This window comes from Gadus chalcogrammus, chromosome 1, assembly GCF_026213295.1.
Source record: "Gadus chalcogrammus isolate NIFS_2021 chromosome 1, NIFS_Gcha_1.0, whole genome shotgun sequence".
In the NCBI taxonomy this organism is placed as follows: Eukaryota; Metazoa; Chordata; class Actinopteri; order Gadiformes; family Gadidae; genus Gadus; species Gadus chalcogrammus.
Genome location: NC_079412.1, coordinates 23286523 through 23309314, shown reverse-complemented (window position 1 = coordinate 23309314; position 22792 = coordinate 23286523). Strand labels below are relative to the sequence as shown.

The following is a 22792-nucleotide window of genomic DNA, read 5'->3' as shown; positions in this document are numbered from 1 at the left end:
TGTCAAAAACAGGTTTCTGTCCACTCTAACTGGCTTTGCAGCTGTGTAATGCTTATTAGCGTATCTCGACTGGCTGGGTGGCGTGAGTTGGAAATGTTTATGGAGTGTCCATGGTAAGATTCTTATCAGCAAACGAGAGAGGTACATGTATTTGTGGAATAATTTCAGTTATAAGTTGTGATTTTATTGATAACATTATTAAAATCCATCGATCAGCATTGACTACAGATGAGTCAGGGCTACAAGCTAGTGAACACTTTGACACATTGAAACTGCAGAGGCACACTAATATTGGTTTCTCTGTTGGGTTAGTTTCAGGGCTGGGGTTGGGTTGGGGTTGAGGTTAGTACGGAAGGTGTATAGAATGCAAACGGGAAGATGCAGGCAAACTATTAAGATGGTTCCTACCAGTTCTTCAGGACGAGGGTTGTGATCAGGGCCGCGATCACCATGATGAGAGACACAGTGATTGTGATGATCTGGTGCACTGCCAACCCTGGGAGGAGTGGAGGGGGGAAACAAACATAAGCCTTCTTCTAGCCTCATATTACACACATTTGAAACACGCAAGAACGCACGCACGCACGCACGCACGCACGCACGCACGCACGCACGCACGCACGCACGCACGCACGCACGCACGCACGCACGCACGCACGCACGCACGCACGCACGCACGCACGCACAGGCCAGTTATATTACACACACAAAACCTACAGAGAAATGATGCTCGAAAAATGTACAATTCATTTCAAACTCAAAAAGAAAGTACCTGTATCAACATAAGGAAAAGTAAACTGCTAATATCTGATCTGGGAGGTGGAAAAGCATAATCCAGCAATACATCGACCAGTTCATCTTCCGAAATCTAAGACGTGTATAGCACAACGTTTCTAGGTTCTCTACATTCCCGTGGAGAAATATGTACTGGCTCTTCAAAACCTTTTTGTGATGTTTAGTAGGCAAGGCAAGTGTATTTATAAAGCACCCCCTGAACACAAAAGCCATTAGAATTGTTTAACATAGTCAGACATTACATGATCACATTTTCAGCCATCTAAAGAACAATCCATCAAAGGCAATGAATAAAGACGAAAAGCAATATCAAAATATACGATATCTATATACAGTGCTGGGAGTTTAGTACTCCTAAACAAAAGGTTAACCCGGCTCCTCTATTAGACAAGCCCTCAGAGGGAAACACAAACGCTATTCAACGTCTCTGAATACCTTCCCCCTGGGCTAGTACCAGCAACCACCACCGCCACAACAACAACAAACATGAGGATGATACGGCTAGTCATCTCCCGAGAGGTGACGTCATACATGATACATACACTGAGTGTGTCCCTGAAGAGAGGCTGGGGCCACAGGAGCCCTGGCGCGAGGGTGACTCACGCACACGCACAGAGGTCCTTGCAGCAGGGGGCCCGCAATGAGCACGCTATGAGATGGAGCATGACACGAGAAAAAGGCATCGTGATGCAAGTGAGATTGTGATACGTGTCACATCATGATATGAGTGGCTTCATAATAAGAGCGACATGATGTGCGTGACATCGTGATACGATTGACATCTTGATATGAGTTGCATTGTGATATGAGTCATATCGTGATATGCGAGACGTCATCATTTGAGGGAGATTACGATGATATGAGGCACTGGTAACGTAAGAAAAAACTAGAAGGAAAGAGAAGGAGCATTGAATTTAAGGGAGAGGAATAAGAGATAACCGAGAGAGCGACGGAGACAGAGACCTCCCCCGTATCCAAATGCAAATAGACAAACAGGCGGTCCTGTGCCACCTCAACCATCTTTCCCCTCTCCATCAGCCGGCCTGTCTGCCTGCTGATCGGAGGCCATCTGTCTCACTAGGTGCGTTTCCATCCCCCTGATTTTATGCGAACTTTGAAGTATCGAATCAGTAAACGGTGATGGAGACACCAAAACTCGCATAAAAATCCTCTAATTCGCAAAATGGTTTATCCGCTCGCTTGAGGTGGTTTTTGAGAAATGGGAAAGAGGGTAAATTCGCAAAATGGGAGATGGAAACACACTTTTCGAAACAGCTGTGCCGTAGCGAACTTTGAACACACAGGACTGACAGTCTTTCCGATTTCCGCATAACGACCGGCCATAGCAACCCTGCCGACATCAACGTGTAACGTCATCACCCGATTCCGCTCCAACCACTTGATGGAAACGCACGTAACTCGAATTACTTTTTTGCGAAACTTTCTAAAGATTCGCATCACCTTTTTAGATGGAAACGCAGCTACTGAAGTCACCCAAAACGAACCTCCAACCATGGGGGAAGAGTGGTGATCGGGAGCATGCCTGTTGAAAGGTCCAGTGACGAGGAGTGGATCTCCATAGGTGGACCTCCATCCCGCCGGTGGGTATATATACTGTACATGCATAATATGTACCCAGGTAGCAAGCATCTGTCGGGGATGGAGGGCCGGGTCAGAGCTGGATTAATGATATCTCTGGCTGGCCCCTATATGTGGGTGGCGGGGGGCGGGTGGGAGAGAGGTAATGGATGGGTGGGGGGGGGGGATGTTTCAACCTTCTCCTTTTGCAATCAAGAGTGCCCAGCGCTGCAGACGCACGCGTTTGACTTATCTTGGGCAAGGCATTTGCATTTGCAGCACGGAAGCGCTTCGCCTCACTCTCTCCCTCACTCTCTCCCTCTCTCGCTCTCTCTCTCTCTCCCTCTCTCGCTCTCTCTCCCTCTCTCGCTCTCTCTCTCTCGCTCTCTCTCTCTCTCTCGCTCTCGCTCTCAATCTCTCTTGATGTGACTTATTAACTCTCTATCACTTTCTCTGCTCACTTCTTGAGCCCTGATCTCCCCTCGCTCTCTCACTTTGACTCCATCTCTCTCTCTGTGTCTCCCCCGCTCTCGCTCCCTCTCGCTCTTTGACTAACTATCGCCCTCGCTCTCTGGTCACCTCCTGAACCCTCACTCGCTCTTACTCTCCTCCATCTCTCTATCCCTCTCTCGTTCTCTAACTATCTCTCTCTCTCTACCTCTGCCTTATTCTCTCTGTTCACATTGAATCCCTCGTCCTTCCAGCCTCTCTCTCTCTCTCTGCCTCTCTCTCTCTCTCTGTCTCTCTGTCTCTCTCTCTCTCTCTCTCTCTCTCTCTCTCTGTCTCTCTCTCTCTCTCTCTCTCTATGTCTCTCTGTCTCTCTCTCTCTCTCTCTCTCTCTCTCTCTCTCTCTCTCTCTCTCTCCTTCTCTCTCTCTCTCCTTCTCTCTCTCTCTCCTTCTCTCTCTCTCTCTCTCTCTCTCTCTCTCTCTCTCTCTCTCTCTCTCTCTCCTTCTCTCTCTCTCTCTCTCCTCTCTCTCTCTCTCTCTCTCTCTCTCTCTCTCTCCTTCTCTCTCTCTCTCTCTCTCTCTCTCTCTCTCTCTCTCTCTCTCTCTCTCTCTCTGTGTCTCTCTCCCTATTAAACTAATTATCTCTCATTCCTTCTTTGTGCTCACCTCTTGATCCTGTTCTTCCCTCCCTCTCTCTATCTCTCTGTCCTTCTCTCTCTCCCCCACCCCGCTGTCCCCCGCTCGCCATGTGACATCAAGGCGGTGTGGTTGAAAGCGTTGAGTTATAAATTAACATCTGTCTGAGTCGGGGGGGGAATAATGGCGGGCGCCCTTGACCTTGATCAATAGTTGAAGGCTCAAATGAGGACCAAAGGGGGAGCAGGCGGTTCCATGTGCGCCGTTCCGCTGACTTAATGTTCTTAAGAGGATCTCACACGCGTCATACTGATACTCATTGTCTCCTCTGTACCTCCGACGTCATGAACACGCCTACATATCTGAATAATATTTACTGCTATCAGGTGACATACTGCCATGTCGCATTTACATGTATTAGTTAATGTATCCGTTTTTAGAATGTGTTTATTGTCATTTAGATGTTTTATGTTTTTAAGCAAAAACTAATTAAAGTGACTTCTTCCATCATTATGATTTCACCAAGCACTGTTTGGTGACATCCATGCCTAAAATGACCTGCCTAAGTTACTGGTTGTTTACAGGTTAATTGGCAGGTTAGTGAATTTTGCTGAAGGATGCCTACAAGGGTAGACTGCAGATATCAGGGTTTGAACCAAGAACGTCTGGGAGACGGCTAACTGCAACTTTTTCCTGACCCCTGCCAATATGATATATAGACGGAAAAAATGTGTCCCTTACTGAGCAGCATACAGTGCAACTGACACTGGAAATGTAAAAATAAACCACTCAGAAATGATGCTGTCTTTGAAAGACACTGTGTGTAAAAAAAAAAATAGAAAGGACCTCTGTGTGTTGGATGCGTGTTATTGGTCAGCACATCTCCACGTTGGCTTTCATTAGCTCCTCTCTTCTGGGTCCTTTCATTAATCTCTTAAGGGAGGGGGAGTCAAAGGCCAGAGCTATTTCCATCCTCAGAGATCAGTCGGATATGACTACTAGAAACTATTTGTGCTGACGGATGATCTGCGTTATATGTAATATGTGCCGGCTGTCACTTTGACGGCTTTAAAAAGACACTGTTTTATTTCTCTTGAATTTCTGCCAGAAAGACAAGTGGCTCGTGAGGGAAAAGGAGATAAAGAGGGAGAGAGAGAGGGGGGGGGGGGGAGGAGAGAGAGAGAGAGAGAGCAGAAGGGATGGGTGAGAGAAACATGAGATGTGTGTGATGAGAGAGTCTATAGGGAGCATAGAGGGAGCAAGGAGGGAAGGACAGAGAGCATCTCAGCTCGATGCCGTCAAAGTGTACTGGGAGAAATAAATGAGGTCCTGGCATATACACTCACACAAACATACAGCCACATACATAGAGCCTCATACTCACACATACACGCACACACACACGCACATATGCACAGGCACACAAATACACACAGACAAACCCATAAGTAGTCACACACTCACACACACCAACAAACACACACTTACCCACGTGAACAGTACGGCACAAAGCAGTTTAATGAAATCTCACTGTGCATTTGCCTTTTTGCCTTTTTTTTTCTTTTGTCTCGTATTCAAGTCCCTTTCAAGTAAAACAAATGTACTCTGCATTTACACCTCCGTACATAGATCATGCTCCCCATTTATAATACATTGATCCCATTCTCTTTTGGGAGGTCCACTCAGGGTGACGTCCAGGAGAGGTTCTTACTGGGGCAACTCCTGCTGCTTAGTGCTGCAAGGAAAGGGGCAGAAAGGCTGGCTCACTGGGGGACCAGAGTACCAATCTGATCCTTATTTTAGTCTCGTCTGGCTCCATGGTTGCACCCCCTCCGACGGAGAATATGCCTGGAAATGGGGGTTGTTTGGTGGGCGCTGTCCTTGGTGCTGAAGCTTAGGATCACATGGGTCTATGGTCCTGTCTCCCAGGTCTTCACAATCTCTTTATCTCTGTCGCTCTCTCTCCTTCTCTCTCTCTCCTTCTCTCTCCTTCTCTCTCTCTCTCTCTCTCTCTCTCTCTCTCTCTCTCTCTCTCTCTCTCTCTCTCTCTCTCTCTCTCTCTCTCTCTCTCTCTCTCTCTCTCTCTCTCTCTCTCTCTCTCTCTCTCTCTCTCTCTCTCTCTCTCAGTCTCTCTCAGTCTCTCTCCTTCTCTCTCTCTCCCTCTCTCTCCTCTCTCTCTCTCAGTCTCCCGCTCTCTCTCTCTATATCCCCCTCTCTCTATATCCCCCTCTCTCTCTCTCTCTCTCTCTCTCTCTCTCTCTCTCTCTCTCTCTCCCTCCCCCTCTTTCAGCCTCGTTCTCCTGCTCTGGTTTCCTGCCTCTCGTCGGTTCTCTGCCCAAGGCTGCCCCAAGACCTCAAAACATATTGTGAATTAAATCATTTTAATAACCCATTCCCAAACATATTTTAAATGTTCTCTGCATGCCACTCGAACCGCCGGAGGCTGCAATTAGGTCGTTTGTTCTCCAACTTCTCAGTAACAAATGGGGCAACTCTAAAGCATTGCTATTTTAGGTGTGTGTTTGTGTGTGTGTGTTTGCATTTGTTTGCATGTGTGTGTGCCTGTGTATGTGTGAGAAGGCACAACTTCTCTGTCTGTCCGTCTGCCCGTCCGTCGTCTGTCCGTCCATCAGACTGTCTGTCGGCCATTGTATTAATCACACCATGGGGAATGTACAAGTAACAGTTAACTACCCAGCTGGGCCAGTATGGTGGCGTCCCATAGACCAGTGGCTCGCAATCTACTACTTACTAACCAACCCCTCTGAGTACCCCCTTTCACCAGCACAAATCACTTTGGGGAGGGAAAACATTTCTATGTTATGTATATTTTACTGTATGTGCATGACATGTTGGCGTACAATTTAACATTAAATCGACGGTGCAGGCACGTTGATTTTCTTTTGGGTAATTGTTCACAACCAATCATGAGAACAACCAACACGTATTTTTAAAAATCGTTCAATTACCCCCCCTGCAATCCTTCAGCTTGAACCCGTGTCCCATTTTAGAAGCCCTGCCCTTAACTCCCCCCTCCTCTCCTAACCCCCCGTCCGGTTAAACCGGGGATCTTGACCTCTTCTCCCCAGCCTCCCCCCCCCCCCCCCCCCCACACTGAGATCCCTGCGCCGAGAAAGGGTACTGGGCGTTGCAGTGCGTGCGTGTATGTGTGCGTGTGTGTGTGTGTGGAGGTGTGCGAGGTTTGGTGCTGTGTGTGTGTGTGTGCGGAAGTGTGTGTATATGGAGGTGTGTGTGGAGGTGTGTCTCATGTCTGTGTGTGTGTATGGCTGTGTGTGTGTGGAGATGTGTGTGTATTGAGGTGTGTGTGTGTGTGTGTGTGTGTGTGTGTGTGTGTGTGTGTGTGTGTGTGTGTGTGTGTGTGTGTGTGTGTGTGTGTGTGTGTGTGTGTGTGTGTGTGTGTGTGTGTGTGGTGATGTATGTGTATGGAGGCGTGTGCGTGTGTGTGTGTGTTTCTGGAGGCGTGTTGAGGTGTGCCTGTGTGTGTGTGGAGGTGTGTTAAGGTGTGGAGGTGTGTGGAGGTCTGTGGAGCAGTGTTGAGGTGTGTTTGTGTGTGTGTGAAGGGTAGCGGGGATTCTGTAGAAGGCAGCCCGCTGATGGCGGAGCAATTGGCAATTAAGGGGCGGTGTCAAAGTGTCAATCCTGGCCTGATTTCCACTGAGTCACTCAGCAAGCTAAAACACTTACTGGGGAGGGAGGGAGGGAGAGGGGGAGAGGGGGAGAGAGGGAGAGAGAGAGAGAGAGGTGGAAGGTAGGGAAGTTGAGGGAGAGAGAGAGATCACAACCAATTATTCGTACATTGCCTCTTTTTCCCCAGTTGATATATTAGTTTTTTTTCCCAATGTCAAAGGCGCTGCTGCATAATTCAACCAATCAAAAGGCAGTCTCCAACGTTGGAGGTTTGACCGCCTCACCTCCATGATACCATCACCTGTGTGTGCGTGTCTGTCTCAGTAAAAAAGTGTGTCATTTCCGTGATTGATGGCTCATCTTGTTAGCCACGGACAAAGCCAAAGATTGGCATTAGCATTGTTGGTGAAGTTGCTGAACGATATGGTTATCGGGCTAATGCTACCATCACTTTGTCGCCTTTGATAGGCATTGTAAGGCATGCTGGTTCTGGTGGTGACAAATCACTCAGCAGCCAGATCCATCTCGATGTGTGTTGGAGTAGGAGTGTGAAAACCTGGTAAATTGTGTTTAGTCATAGCAGCGTATTTACAAATAGCACCAGTGGTATGAACAATGATAATGTTCTCCCAATTTGGTGCCAAAAAAAACCACCAACAACAAAGAACTCATTGTTTTTGTTGTTGCTGTCTCATCGAAAATAATATGACAGAGCTAATAAGGAGAGCTCACTTATAATGAGATGTACGAGAGGAAGAGAGGGGGGGGGGGGATGGAAGGAAACTGCTGCTCCAGCATTGACTGCTCCACTGAATGTGAAAGAAGAATGTGGAAGCCATGTTTGGACACATAAAGCTCTGAAAAGATTCAAGGCTGTCCAAATTGACGTTTGTGTTTTTTAGCCGTTGAGACGTGACAAAGGGTTTTGAAGAACGCAATGTTAACCGTAAAAATAAATTGGAGATTGTCTTCTAGAAGAAGGTGCGTAGTTAGACCTCAACGATTTGTACTAGTTACAACTAATGTTTGGCAGCTATTACAAAGTGTGTGTGTGTGTGTGTGTGTGTGTGTGTGTGTGTGTGTGTGTGTGTTTGTGTGTGTGTGTGTGTGTGTGTGTGTGTGTGTGTGTTTGTGTGTGTGTGTGTGGTCAGCACATCTCCACGTGCATGCGTGTGTCGCTTCCACACACGCATGCATACAGGCATACACACACAAAACACACCTTGATGATAATCATGATGTAAGGTTTAATAGCTGCCAGCTGCTTATGTATTGGGGGGGGGGGAGGGGTCATGCTGCTTGGCCTCAGCCATCAGCATGGAAGCGCCAAACTCATTTTTGTATTCAGCCCCCCCATGACTTATTGAGAGTCCATATAAGGAAGGATATGAGAGAGAAGAGCCGAGAGCTAATACGATTGTCATGGTAACTGTCGGGGGGTGATGGGGGGTGGTCAGTCTCTCTCTCTCTCTCTCTCTCTCTCTCTCTCTCTCTCTCTCTCTGTCTCTGTCTCTGTCTCTCTCTCTGTCTCTCTCTGTCTCTCTCTCTCTCTGTCTCTGTCTCTGTCTCTGTCTCTGTCTCTGTCTCTCTCTGTCTCTCTCTGTCTCTGTCTCTGTCTCTCTCTGTCTCTGTCTCTGTCTCTGTCTCTGTCTCTGTCTCTGTCTCTGTCTCTGTCTCTCTCTCTCTCTCTGCTTCATCATTATTCTACTTACGTCCGTTTAACAGCCACCTGCCTGTGACCCCTCAGCCCTCCTGGGTGACCTGGGAGTGAAGGGGTAACCACCAATTAAGTCTGACTGGATTTATTTACATTTCAAATCTAAATCTTATCGCCGCTAAACAACCGTTTAACCCCTGTGTGTTTTCCTCAGTCCTCTCAAACAGCCCTTCAGTTAAATTAGAGATGGGGGGGGCAGGGGAGTTAAGAGGGTGGGGCATAAACATAAACAGCAGGGGTCCCCCTGCTGTTTATGTCGGGGGAGGGGGTTTAACCTCGGGACCCCCCTCGTCTCCGCCGCTTAACAATATGGCCGCCGGCAGGCAGGTTGTGTGTCTTTAAGGAGAATTAAACGCTGGTGGTTAATCACTGTGTATCCATAATGGATCTGACGACTCCATCTGCAGTGTGTAGGGGGAGGGGGGGGGAGGCAAGGGGGGAGGGGGGGTATAATCACTAGGAACAATCTGCGTCTTTTAAACGAACGCGCTCTGGAAGAAGAATGGGGGGGGGGGAGGGGGAGAGAGGGAGAGAGAGAGAGCGCGACTGCAACATCAACTCCCAGACCCACATCCCCACAAACATTCCCACATATACACACACACAAACACACACAAACATTGGTTTTCGGCACTTTGATGTGCTGTGCTCCTGAAGGCTGAACAACAATGTACATCCATGTATTACACACATGAGCGCAGTATTACCACCACCGCATGCATGTATGCATCCCGCTGCACACACCAAACACAAGCAAACACACACATACACACCAGTGCACATAAACACAGACAATCATGCACACAGAGATGTACGCCGGCAAACACACACACACACACACACACACACAGAAACACACACAAATGCACACACACTTTGATGATAATCATGATGTATGCTTTAATAGCTGCCAGTTGCTCAAGCATCTCAGTGTATTTGTGAGTCAGTAATTCACGGCCATTAAGCCCTGTTTGTAGGGGTGAATGCACTCTGTTTCGTGTTTACGCCAGGGCCGCGGTCATAGCCATGGTGAATTACACCATAAGACCAATTACAGAGGGCCAGTAGAAGAGTCATTATGGCGTTTTTCTTCGCTCCATTAATTGTTCATCACTCATAGTTCAGATGCTATTATCGAATATAGATAAATCTCACATCAGCATTTCAGGCTCGGTGTATTTCTGTATTAGGTTAAAAATATGAAGGCGTACGAGAACACGGAAGCAATATGGAAACCACTTCTGAGCACATCAATCAGAGCGCATGAAACGTGAAGCTACAGGTTGTGCTTTAGAATTACATGTTTGAACACATTTTGATAAGAATGTCAATATCAAAACATCCAATCAACTTAACAATGAAAAAATTAAATATGAGCAATCTAGTCAGTGACAACAGCATAGATTGGTGAATTTTTTTTAGCACCAACATTATTTACTCTGACATCCACCCCTCTTCCGTTTGAAGTCTTTAAATGCTGATTGGCTGATGCCCGCATCTGGGCTCGTCAGGGACGGCTGGTTTCATGCAGTCCCAGCGGAGAGCACAGCCATCTACCTCCACGGTACTGGGAGGCAGAGCACCAAGCAGAGAGCGAGAGAGGACGAGAGACATCAGCAGAGAGATAGGAGAGAGAGATAGAGTCAAAGGACGAGAGAGATAGACAGAAAGATAAGAGAGAGAAACGTAAAGGATGAGAGAGATAGCAAGAGAGATAGGAGAGAGAGAGAGAGATAAAGTCAAAGAATGAGAGAGAAAGGCGGAGGAATTGGAGAGAGAGTGAGAGGGAGAAAGTGAAAGTAAAATAGAGAGAAAAAATTCAAGGAAGAGAGATAGGCAGAGAGAGCAAGAGGAGAGAGAGAGAAGGTCAAAGTGAATGGAGAGAGAGGAAATGAAAGGATGTGAGATAGTCAGAGAGATATGATAGAGAGAGACAGGGAAAGTCAAAGTGAGGTAAAGGGAGAGAGAGAGAGAGAGAGAAAGAGAGAGACAGAGAGAGAGGCAGACCTCCCCTTGAGCACCAGGTTTTTATTTCCCTAACAATAAAGCGCACTGCTGACTGCGTAGTAATTATATCCTGGCTAGGGGCCCTTTGTGGGAGTCAGGGTGGGAGAGAGACACAGGTTAATGTGTTGTGAAGGCAGAGGGGAACTTTTCTACAAAAGCTAACCAGAAGGGCCCTGCTCCCCCCCCCCCCCCCCCCCCCCCCCATTCTGATGTGGAGGGCCTGGCTCCACTGATTAACTTATGCCCACCTCACGGTCGTAAAGACCCCCGTCATCGGACCACCCTTGTCAGACCCTGAATTAGCCATCACCTGAATAGCCAGGATTTATCACTGGTGATTAATCCACTCATTTTTTTTATCCCCCCTGGAGGACTGCGGTGAAGAAAACAAGCACATCAAAAGCCTTGAATCGGATACGAACGACTGCAGCCGAATCACACGTCCGTGTAGCTGGAAAGATGTTTCAGAATTTTAAAACGGCGTCCGAGATAGACTGGAGTCCTAAATAACTTTTAATAATAACAATAACAGCCAAGCTACGTTCACGCTCTGCGTGCTTTTGGTCCGTTCAAGCAATATGATTCAGTTAGTTTTATTGGTCGGGCTACAAATATCAACAGAAATCTATGAGCCGTGTGCTCTGGGCTTTAGAAGAAAATCGTTTTCAACAGAAGGACGCCAGCCTCTCGCTGAATCCATACCGTGAAGACTACAGGCTGTTATGGGTGGAACGTCTTGGAAAGTTTTACTCAATAAAAAGGCCACTGAGTTTATATTTTCAATACGTTTAATCATTGTTGTATTTGACTGTAGCGAGGGCAATAACTTGCTGTCCTCAGTTGTGTTTTTAATTATACTTAAATATAGACTCTCTCTCTCACACACACAAAGACACACACACACACACACACAAAGACACACACACACACACACACACACACACACACACACACACACACACACACACACACACACACACACACACACACACACACACACACACACACACACACACACACACACACAAATGCATGCACACACATCCCAAAGTACATTGTTGTTAATCCTCCATTAGGATCGACAGACAGTTGGGGAGATTGACATAGATAAAGGAGGGGTAAATATCCATGTAGGGGAAGTATATATATTTAAAATATTACCAGAAATACCAACCACATGGACTTGAGTGAACCCATTTGGGTATTTCTATTGCATAGGCCTAAACTTAATTTAGCTTAGCCATATTCTAAAGAGAAAGAAATCTTTGAAATCAAAACAAATCTTGTGGCCTCTCACTCAAGCTCCCTGTCAAATCAAATAAATGCTAGAATAACCTCTTCAGGGGTTAATGACAATATGGCATCACCGTTTCAAATATGAGTGAAATATATAGTTAGACTTCTGGTTTTGACTCTTTGACTTTTTATGCATTGCATTAGGAACTACTGGAGAGATTCAGTCAGCTGTCAGTAGCTATCATTAGTATTTTTCTTACTGTGTATTCTATCATGTTTGTTGTTCAGTTTGTCCTTACATCAACCTCTCCAAGCGATAAGTCACAGATAACTAACCTTGCCTAATCAGTCACATGAAACCACATTTTGAACTGTAAATTAACAAAAAACGTGAATGCTGTGTTGCAGTTTACTGCAATTTGACGGCACACTGCATGTGATCTATGAAGACCCATACGTCTCAACCAGACTTTGAAATTTCCAACCTCGATATCCGTGCTGGAAATCAAAGTGAGGGTGAGCCCAGGGAGGATTAGATGGGCCTTGTTCGACCAAGATAAATTATACATCCTAAATCATCTCCGTCAAGAGTCAGAAAGTACGAAAACACACGTGCACACACACACACACACACACACGCACGCACACACAAACGCTCAAACACACACGCATGCACGCACACACTCACACACACCTGTGCATGCTCTAACACACCCACACACACAGACAAACAAATACACAAGCACACCATTATTGTATTACACCTTTACAAAAGGACAACATTCTGTTTTGGTGAATTGTACATGTCCTATTGGACATGAAATTGAAAGCATTCAGCTGTGGTGATTTGCATTTGGCATAGCTGTGCTTTTATTGTGAAACACACTGGTTCAGTTGCACTCTGCGGTTTGGGATTTGAAATCGAGAACCATGGCCAAAAGTAATATCGGCCAATCAATGCTCAGCTGTTGGTCAGCTGTTATCTCTACAGACATGCAGCCTTTCATTCATGGCAGCTATGCTTCGCTGCATTTTGACCAAATGATGTGATATTTCACAAACGGCCAGAACATTTCAACATTTGATTCAACAATATTCTGAACCCTTGAAAGGACGGATATATTGACCCAAACGAAGGTTTTAAATCATTACAAACCAAATAACTACCAGACAACCCTGACAGCACAACAACGAAAAAAGCTAAAAACCCAAACCTCAGGGGCCTGCCTCCATCACATCATCAGCACGCTTCACAGAACATCATTAATCCTATCTCGTCAAATGTTTGTCTGGCCTTCATGTCTACAAACGATTTGCGTCAAAACTTTCTCAGTCGAAAAATTGGCATGCTTACTTAACCTTTCGTTCAGTCCTACTCTGAGCACAGTTGAAGTGAATTAATTTAGCTGTGCTAAGTTCATTTAGCAAACGCTGCTCAGTGAAGACATGGCCCTTTTCAAAATCAACTTATTGATAAAACAATCAGCTCACTGAGAAGTCGGCCAACTCTGGATATGAAAGCAGCCAGATTGTGAGAGTGAGTGCACTTGTTCTGTTGAGTAGACCAGATGAAGAGCCCAAACGAGCATTAACCATAATGAAGATTAAACAACCAAACTACGTATTGCTTGGCAGGCTGTGTGTTGTCCCAGGTTATTAAAGACATGCAGCACAGATTTCAACGATAGTTCGTACATTTTTGTTTTTTGTTTGTTTTTTAAACGGTGCAGTGACAAACAGCGGGCGTTTGGGTACAGATCTCCCCATATTTTTTTAATTTGAAAGAGAACATAGATAGTTAAAGTATCGGCTGTAGTGGATTTCTTTCTCATACATACGTGTTCAGAAATATCAACGCAATATCTCTATCTATCTTTCCCCCTTTGCAGTGGAGATGCACTCAAGCTGCTGGGCGGGGGACTGAGACTGAGGAGGGAGAGTGGTCTGCAGTACCTTGTAGGGCAATCACTAACTGAAGATGTTTTGCGTGGTACTGGTTTAAGTGGTTCTTCTTGTGGCTCGCAGAAGACCCCTAATTGTCCTCCACACTTCATGCTCTAATTGTATAACATTTATGAGATAAGAGCCACTGGGCACGATGCAATCCCATACACCGTTAAACATGACTGAGGCCTTTATGGATGTCGGCACGGGTCGTTTAGGAAGCCGCCCTTCCCATCGACTTAATGAAACTGTAAATCCTAGTTAGTGCTGCGTATTTCAACCACATGTGTCACACTGTTGAAAGCCTAAACGTGTCCAAGGATGTACTGTATTATGGGTTTGCCTCCTTATGCCACTTTAGGAAAATGAACTCAAAATAGTCCTGGTACATTGGAAGCGTGCCTGAGATTGGACGGGAGGGGTTTGTTTTTCTTCTTTTGTGTATTTTGATTGGTACTGGCAAAATTATAATTACCTGTCAAACTATCATGGCCCCTGGGTAATGAACTTGGGTACCCTCATTCCAGAATGATACGGTCTTATAGCATAAGTTAATAAAGCAGTGATTTGATATTGTGCAAATATTGAATCCTACCTCGGTCACAAAGCCCAATGGAAGAAAATGCCATGCTCTGTTAGCTATCTGTCTTTTTTCTGTCTTTTAGTTATAATGGAACACGTATTTCTGCTCAGGGTTTCTGACATGCAGGTGATAAGGTAATGATGCCTTGCATTAGAAGTGAAGGGTTCCGCGAACAACAGGAAACCAGGAAAGGTGGCATAAATCCCAGACTAAAGAGAATAACAACTGACAAGCGTTTCAACCGACAAACCTTGGGGGAGACTCTTTGGGAATAGGGGAAAAACCCTTGTCCCCCTAGGGATGAGTTCTAACTGCAGGGGCAACGAGACGACTCTGGGAAGCCAAGGTCGGTGAACTCAACTTCTCAGAAAATAGCGGAAGGCTGCCACAAATCATTAACTGATTATGCTTACCCAATAACTGCAACTGAATCCATCCGCCTTAAACTCTTGTATTAACTCGGACCCCGCTTTTTGTGAACTGCTGAAACATTATCTACACACGCTTACCTGGTGTTTCCCCGTATGGCTTTGGTGGTTTGGTATCGCCCAAGCTGACCGCCGCCTTGGTGGTGTTCTGCTTCTTGCTCTGCGTCGTGGTCGCCACGGGGCTAGTCCAAATGGGAACCTTGGTGGTACTGGAGGTGGTGGTGCTGGCCACCGTGGTGGTGCTCAAGGCCTTGGTGGACAGGGTCAAGTTGGGCCCGGGTTTGCCTTCCTCGTCCGGGGTATCGACCGGTGGCCCCGTGGGTCCCCAGTCGATAAATCCTGCCTGGGTGGTGGTCCAGCCCTCCGGCACATTGTCAGGACTTTCCCACATGAGCTGTCTCCTCATCCGCGGAGACAACCTCACGTTGTCCCGCTTGCCGCCGCGGGACAACGCAACTGCGGCGGCGGCGGCGGCGACGGCAGCGCCGCCCAACGGCACCGGCGAATCGGCAGCCTGAGAGTATATCCAATCGCAGTCCTTACACTCCGCCGGGCCCAGACGGCGTAGCGGTTTCCGATGCCTCTGAACCCTGACCTTGGAGCCCAGGCCGGCCCTGCCGTCGTGGGGCGGGGAGACGGGGCTGAGCAGCCGCCGGGCCAGGGGGCTCACAGTCCTCCAGTGGAGCATGTTGGGGGTGTCCCAGAGGGGCTGCCAGTGGGGCCGGGAGCGAGGCGCCGCTTTGTGCTGGAGCTTGAGCCCCGGGGCCGGGCTGAGGGGGCTGCAGGCGGAGAGGTCCACGGCCAGGTGCGCCACGGCCAGCAGGATCCAGATGTGGTGCGCCGGGGAGGAACCTGGCCTCAGAGCAGACATCGGACTGTTTGGGGGGGGGGGCGGGGAAGAAGAAGACGATGAAAACTGTTAGAAATCCAACCCAAAAAAAACCCCATTCAATCATTCTCTGTTGCAGATTCAAAGACTGGTGAGGATTATTCTCCTGATCGGTGTTCAAGCATTTCTTTTTAACAAACCCCTGCTTCAGAAACTTTTGTAACCCAGGCTATGACTAAAGAAATAATTTCTTAAAATGTAGGTCAGACACAGGGAAAACGTTTGAACTCATTCCGCCCTCTGGGCCTTCGCCTGTCAAAAAGCAACCGGCACTTATCTTTGATGTTAAGAGATGCATATCCAATCCAAGTATTGATAAGGCCGAGGGAGACAAGGTCAGGGCAGGTTTAGCTGATCATCATATCCTGCATTATCTCTCCTAGACTCAAAAGTCATCATGATTCTCAAAGGGCAATTTCATTATGCATCGCGTTGATGGGAGGGGGGGAAATGCCTACATAATCTCAGCCTGGGATACCGTGTGACTTGAATACCATATCGCACATCCTCACCTGTAGTACAAACGCCTGTGTGTAATGGATGTATTCACGGCAAGCGTTTTTTTCCACTAGATTTGAGCCCTTATTAACCTTGATGGTGTTTGTCATCGCGGCGGTCTCTCTATCGTGTTGCCGGGGGCGATCTAGGCTAGCGCTGGTTCGTCGGATAGGCTTACAGCGATTGATTTGAATGCCCTTGGACGGTCTTTGGGACGACACAACACAATCAATTCTGAAAATGACCAAGCTCATTATTGCGTGGGGGTCATCTGAATTGTCCTTGCTGGCACGATATAAGACCATGCCTTGGGCTGATTTTGGAAGCAACTTGCTGTGAATTAGGCACAGATAAGCCTCTCTCCGTTTGGTCATTCCTCTCCCTAAATTTGTCAAGGGTGACTTTACCAGACATGTTAACACAGTGACGCTGATGAGCGTAGCCATGAGCTACAAAAAGGACTGCACGAACAGAAGGAACAGTCATCGGTAACCTTTTATCTTTTATATTTCCATACGATAACCTTTTGCTGGCTGGTTTGCTTGATTAGGTTGCCAGATTTTTATGATTCACCTGAGCCTTAATTTGATGTCAGTTGTGAAGCGCCATTAAGCCGGTGAACAACAATGATTGTTTGCGAAGGCAGCTTAATTGAGCCATGAGCAGTGATGGATGCAGTCATAGCGCAGCGTTGACAAGGTCAGAGCATTATTGACGGCAGACATAATAATAGGCTCCAGTCTTAATAGTGCTCCAGGGCTGGGGGGAACGTTGAACAAAAGATGTCGGCGGTGGCGTTAACGGTAGACACACTGATGCTAGTTTCACCTTGAAGACCGGAAATTGTTCACCGGTATTGATCGGATGATATTGGAATGAATAAAAAAGCAATAATGAGACTTGATCATAGTAAACATACTCAGATGATGTCAGGGCACGGTTGTCTAGTCTACATATAGAGCATTTAGAAGAAGCTTTACCATCCAAGCAGACTTACAATTACAATTAGGGCATTTAGCCCTAACATCGGTTAATACACACATTTACACACCGACGGCAGAGTCAACCATGCAAGGCGACAGCCAGCTCGTCAGGAGCAGTTAAGGTTAAGTGTCTTGCTCAGGGACACATCAACACTCAGCTAGGAGGAGCTGGGGATCGACTAGCAAACTTTCGGTTACAAGACAACTGCTCTACCTCCTGAGCTAACCGACTTTCAAATGGGTACATTTGTCAGAAGAAATAGAAACAACAATATATTGCTGTCGGTACAGTTTGGATGTGTGCCAGTACAAAGATAGGTAAGATAAGATGCTACACAAGGATAATTACTATTTTTAAGTGCCACGGCGTACAAACATAAAATAAGCAAGAGGGGTGTTTTAGAGTAGAGGAGGGGAGGAGGGTGGTAAGGAATGATGTCCAGCTGAGACTTGTGACTTTGGGTTGTGCAACCTTTGCTTGCTCTAAGCCCATTCTAGTGTTTGCCTCCGTGCTGTAGGTTCTGTGTCTGAAGCCCAGGGTCCACATGCTTGAAGAAGGTGCATTACTCTTACATTCTCCTTAATGACACACTTCTAAAAACGACAAAGAAGGGTAATTTGTGGTCCCGTTTAATGAGATGCCCCCCGGGGTGTTGCATTAATGGAACTGTGTTTTGCCACAGAAAAATAATCACAATTAACCGTGAGATAGCTTATTATAAGCTACCTTTCGGGAGCATTACAAAGCTCTGGTTTAAGTAGTATGACTAAGCCTCTTCTGAAGGATTCACATCAACATGTTTGAGGAACAGAGTAAGGAGAGATTGAGAGAGTGGTGTTATTAAGTGATATTGTAGACACTGTAATCCCTCCCGTCCAATCTCAGGCACGCTTCCAATTCACCAGGACTATGTAGACACAAGAAAGTGTTTTCATACAGAAAACATCATTACAAATGGATGCACTTATGGTAATCACTATTAATTTCACATTTTCATGTGTAGCGCTTTCAAGATTTTTAAAAGGCCTTGTAAACCTTGGTTTGATGTCGGAATTATTATGAAATTGCTTTTGCAAGGTTATTGGAATACAAGGCTTCAAAATCCCTGAATATTACATTAAATATTGACTTATTTTCTGTGTGTGTGTGTGTGTGCGTGTGCGTGTGCGTGCGTGTGCGTGTGCGTGTGGCAACTATCCTTCAATGAACAAAGCAAATACTCAGCGCCATTTCGTTGAGATGGGATCCTGTCCAAGCTTGCTGTCCCAAGAACAAACTTCCAAACCAAAATGACGAGCAAACTCCCAGAATTTCCAGAAAAGGTGTCAAGCTGTCCTGCTTGAGACGTGGACCAGAGTTCAGCCGCTCTGATCTACAGACCTTCTCCGAAGCGAGGGGAGAGACAGCCTCCTTAAACCGCTGGGCGGCCTCGCACTTCGAGTGATGCAGATGACGAATCGTGATCCGTGATGGCGGTTAGTAAGCCAAGTATTTATAGCTGTCCCGTTAAGAAAACGGATCATCCAAGACTCATCTTTTCCACTCTGGCTCTCTCTTTCTCCCATCTTCCCTTCACATATTCCGTTTGTGGCTGATAGGCCGAGTAGGCCACGACCTTTAACGCCTGACATTAAACTCTCTCATTCTTTGGTGTCCGTTCAGTACTTGAGAGCTAAAGGAGGAAGCCGTGGCTCTTCTGTAGGCTCAATTTTACAACAATAATGGCTCTCAATGTCAACTAACGGGGACACAAAAGTAAGAACTGCTGAGAGGTCTTTTGAGAAAGCCTCAGCAGCTAACTTGACTAACTGCTGTGTGTGATTGATACAGTCAAAGGGTGCCAGGGTGACTTGCCACAGACAAATCACACTTATGATGTGTACAGTTTATGTGTGTTTGTGTGTCTTTTCAGAGACCATTGCAGAGTTGAGGTTTTGAAACAACCGATGTATGGGGATGTGAAAGCATGCGTGTGTGCGTGTGAGTGTTTATGCGTAAATAATGCTGTGTGGTCTGAAGATAGTGGAAGTGAGTGTGTGTGTGTGCGTGTGTGTGTGTGTGCGTGTGTGTGTGCGCGTGTTTTCGGTGTGTGTGTGTGTGTGTGTGTGTATGGGCGTTTGTGCCCGTGCGTGTGCATGTGTCTCACCTGTTTATGTGGGCCACTGCGAATTTTCGGGAGAAATCTATTATTTGAAAGCCCATGCATTATGTAGATGGCTAGGCCTCGTCAAGGCAGGGCCAGCCAGCTCCATGCTGAACTCACGGGGAGAAGGAGATTGCTTTTGTAACAGCTCTTTAATTAGAAGGTCGGCTGACACCCAGGACCTTGGATACAAGGTTGGGTTGGAGGGGAACAGAGTCCCTGGTCGAGTGTGAATCATTATTTCAGCCGGTAGCTCACCCGGCAGCCGGTGCCAGGGACGCAGCCGGACACCTTGTTCTCTGATTGTATTGTTTTAGGCCGTTTGGTGGAAGCTTTTCGTCCAAGACAATTAGCCCACAGCTCAGTGAGCTTCCATTCAGCCTTTGCTGCACCAGGAGCCCCGGAGCCTGCGGTCGATCTCAGCCAGGGGGAGCTCTGGTGAGGAATGGAACCCCTCACTTACTGCAGTGGTGTGTTATCGCCTGGTTGAACCTGGCTGAAATAAATAGGAGCACTCCGACGAAGGCCCACGACTTTGATTACTGTTTATAGATGTTGCTATCGATAATTATTATGATTGCACTGAACCTAACAAACGCCCCCCCACCCGCGAACAATGTCATTATGTCTGCCACATGGACGACTCATGACTTACTGGTAAGATTTATTATCCAGATTATCATTATCAGTATTGTCCAGATGTGTTTTACACGCCCTGGACCTCAAACAGCCAACCCTGTAAAACATCCTGCTTTCTTCTTCTGCTTCTTCTTCTCCTTCTCCTTCTTCTTCCTCTTCCTCTTCCTCTTCCTCTTCCATAGTCTGCTTCAAATGCCAATGTCAGGGAAGGATGGGGGGGGAGTAAAACCTGACAGACGTCATAAATTCCCGCCCGATCTCCCTGCTGAGGACCACGGTCGGCAGAACATTACTGCGTACGCCTGTCCCAGCGAGACGCATGTTTCCATGTGTACCGAATCCGAACGGGGGGTCGTTGGAATGAGTGTTTGATATTCCATGAATCATCTCCACAAGTATGTTTAAAATATGACCGTCGCTTTGAAAATAGGGCATCTAAAAAAAGATGATTAGATGAATGAAATAAAAAAAAAGAATCGTCTGTTTACAAACTAGCATTTATGACGTAACTCGCTCTGCACCCCACAACAAGGGCAGGTTTTGTGTTCACTGCAAACGTTTACCTTGAACACTTTGTAATGGCTTGACACATGCAGCGTGTCACTGCAAAGATCGTAATGTAGGCAGAAATGCCTTTCAAGTCCTTGGAAATGGTTTTGCATGCGTAATTCAGAATTAATGTGCCTGTAAAGAAGATGCATGAAAGCCTGTAGTTATGCATGTTGTTATCATGACCTAAATGACTGTAAGTAACTTTTGAAGCTCTGTTTACAGTGTAGTTCACACGGGTAGTGTCGTTAGCTGGAATGATTGTAAATATGGTTAGCAAAATAGCATTGCAATGTGAGACGGCCCTTACTTCTACCACCGGCTGTGAGGTGGAATACTCATTACAATCCATTTCAATATCTACCCAATGGTGATATCCCAAAATGGAAGTGTCTAGTCAGATGTATAGACAGAGGAGAGACTCAGAATGGGTTTAATGATATATTGGTCGTAATGGCACTTTAGCGTCACAAACAAAATCAATCTCTCTCCATATGCCTGTTGTTTTATGGTATCCATTTTCTTTTCCATTAGAGGGAGAAGAGGCCTTATGGCGCATCGTTATCAAGAGAAACTAAAGTCTGATTGGGCTCACACTCAAAATCAATTAGTAATTCAAGCGTGAAGCAATCTGTCGGTTCCTTTATGTGATTCCTCAGTTTTGTAAGAATATCGATCGGTAGTGATATTAACGCTTGGCTGAGTAATATTCTGCTGCTAATAAAAGGGGACAACGGCCGGGGCGCCTGAGGACACTTGTGCTTTGGAAAGGAAAAAGCTAACTCATCTATCGAGGCGAAATGTCTGTTATTGGCCCAAAGTTCAAAGTCAACGCAATGGTATATATTAGCCCAAAACGTACACACAGGTTATACGTTTATATATACACACATTCAGAAATGAATATGTATATCTGGGCTAATTTGGTGAAGGTTTTGGTGATTGTCAGCCAAAGGCCGTCAATTAAAAAAGACGTATTCAAATCAACTGTACCTACTCAATACTCATTTACCACCTTTTGATAACAGGCTGACAATAGGAGCACCATTTTAACCGTACAACCCCTAATTCAATCCTCTAGGACCCAATTTGAGAGCGCTGTTCATTTTGGAAACTTTCAGTTAATAGAGAAAGTGAGAGATAGTGCATGTCTGTCTATTGGGCTTTTAGGGATAACATTAGGTTTCTTCCCAAGAGTTCACTGGAGGACACGAAACACACACAGATATAATGAAAAGCAACCCTATAGCGAATGTAATATTTAGACTTTTTAACTTGCTATCCTTGCCAAGTCATCCCCAAAGGCTACCACTCGTAATGCTATAAGTACAAGATACATATGCTGCTGGGAAATCTTTTAATGGATACTCCTAGACTTGGATAGGACTTTGTAATTATATTGGGTTACCAACTTTTGCGGCAATTTCCTATACAGTTTCTATAGTTTTTTTCTGAAGACATTAAGTACTAAGCTGTGAGAAGCAGTGCTAGGCGACGCGTAGGAAGACACGTTTAAATAAATACAACTATTCTTGAAGAAGAAGAAGAAGGAAATTATGAAATCAAATCTACAAAAGGCTTCTCTGAAGCCGTGATACCAGATATTTTCGTTATCACACCAAGAGAAGTCATGCCCGAGAAAATGCGACAAAAACAGTTCGGGAATCTCATGTTTGTAGTGAGCCTTCAAGACATCCTCCTACGCGTTTTTGAATAATCGTCACGTATTAATCGGTGCGAATAAATGTCCGGGAAGGGGCCTAATAAAGGGATTATGTGACTGTTTGAGCCCAGTCCCATTCGCCTGGTTGTTCACACAACCAGGCCGTTATCTCTGCCACTAATCAGAATTTCCACCTCATTATTCGTGTGCGGGCGGTTTCTGGCCCACTTCCTATGTTGTCACACTGTGATCACTTGCTCAATCTAGCTCTTAATTAGAAATTTTTTTTTTCGCCATTCCCGGCGAGTTTGCTGAATCGCGACGCTAGCAGATGGACCCAGCCTCACCTGAGGGAGGTTACGGGAGTTGAGGGGGGGAGGGGAGGTGAGGGAAGATGAGGGGAAGAG

General features: G+C 46.2%; 1 protein-coding gene across 1 annotated transcript in view; it reads right to left on the bottom strand.

Moving 5' to 3' along the window:
• Positions 1-22792, bottom strand: part of ajap1 (adherens junctions associated protein 1) — a 48462-nt gene that overhangs the window by 5134 nt on the left and 20536 nt on the right. Inside the window, exons 2-3 of the mRNA XM_056596873.1 lie at positions 15102-15895; positions 409-496 (exon numbers count right to left, since the gene is read on the bottom strand). Coding sequence (XP_056452848.1) covers positions 409-496; positions 15102-15895 — 882 coding nt within the window. The remainder of the gene's footprint in view (positions 1-408; positions 497-15101; positions 15896-22792) is intronic.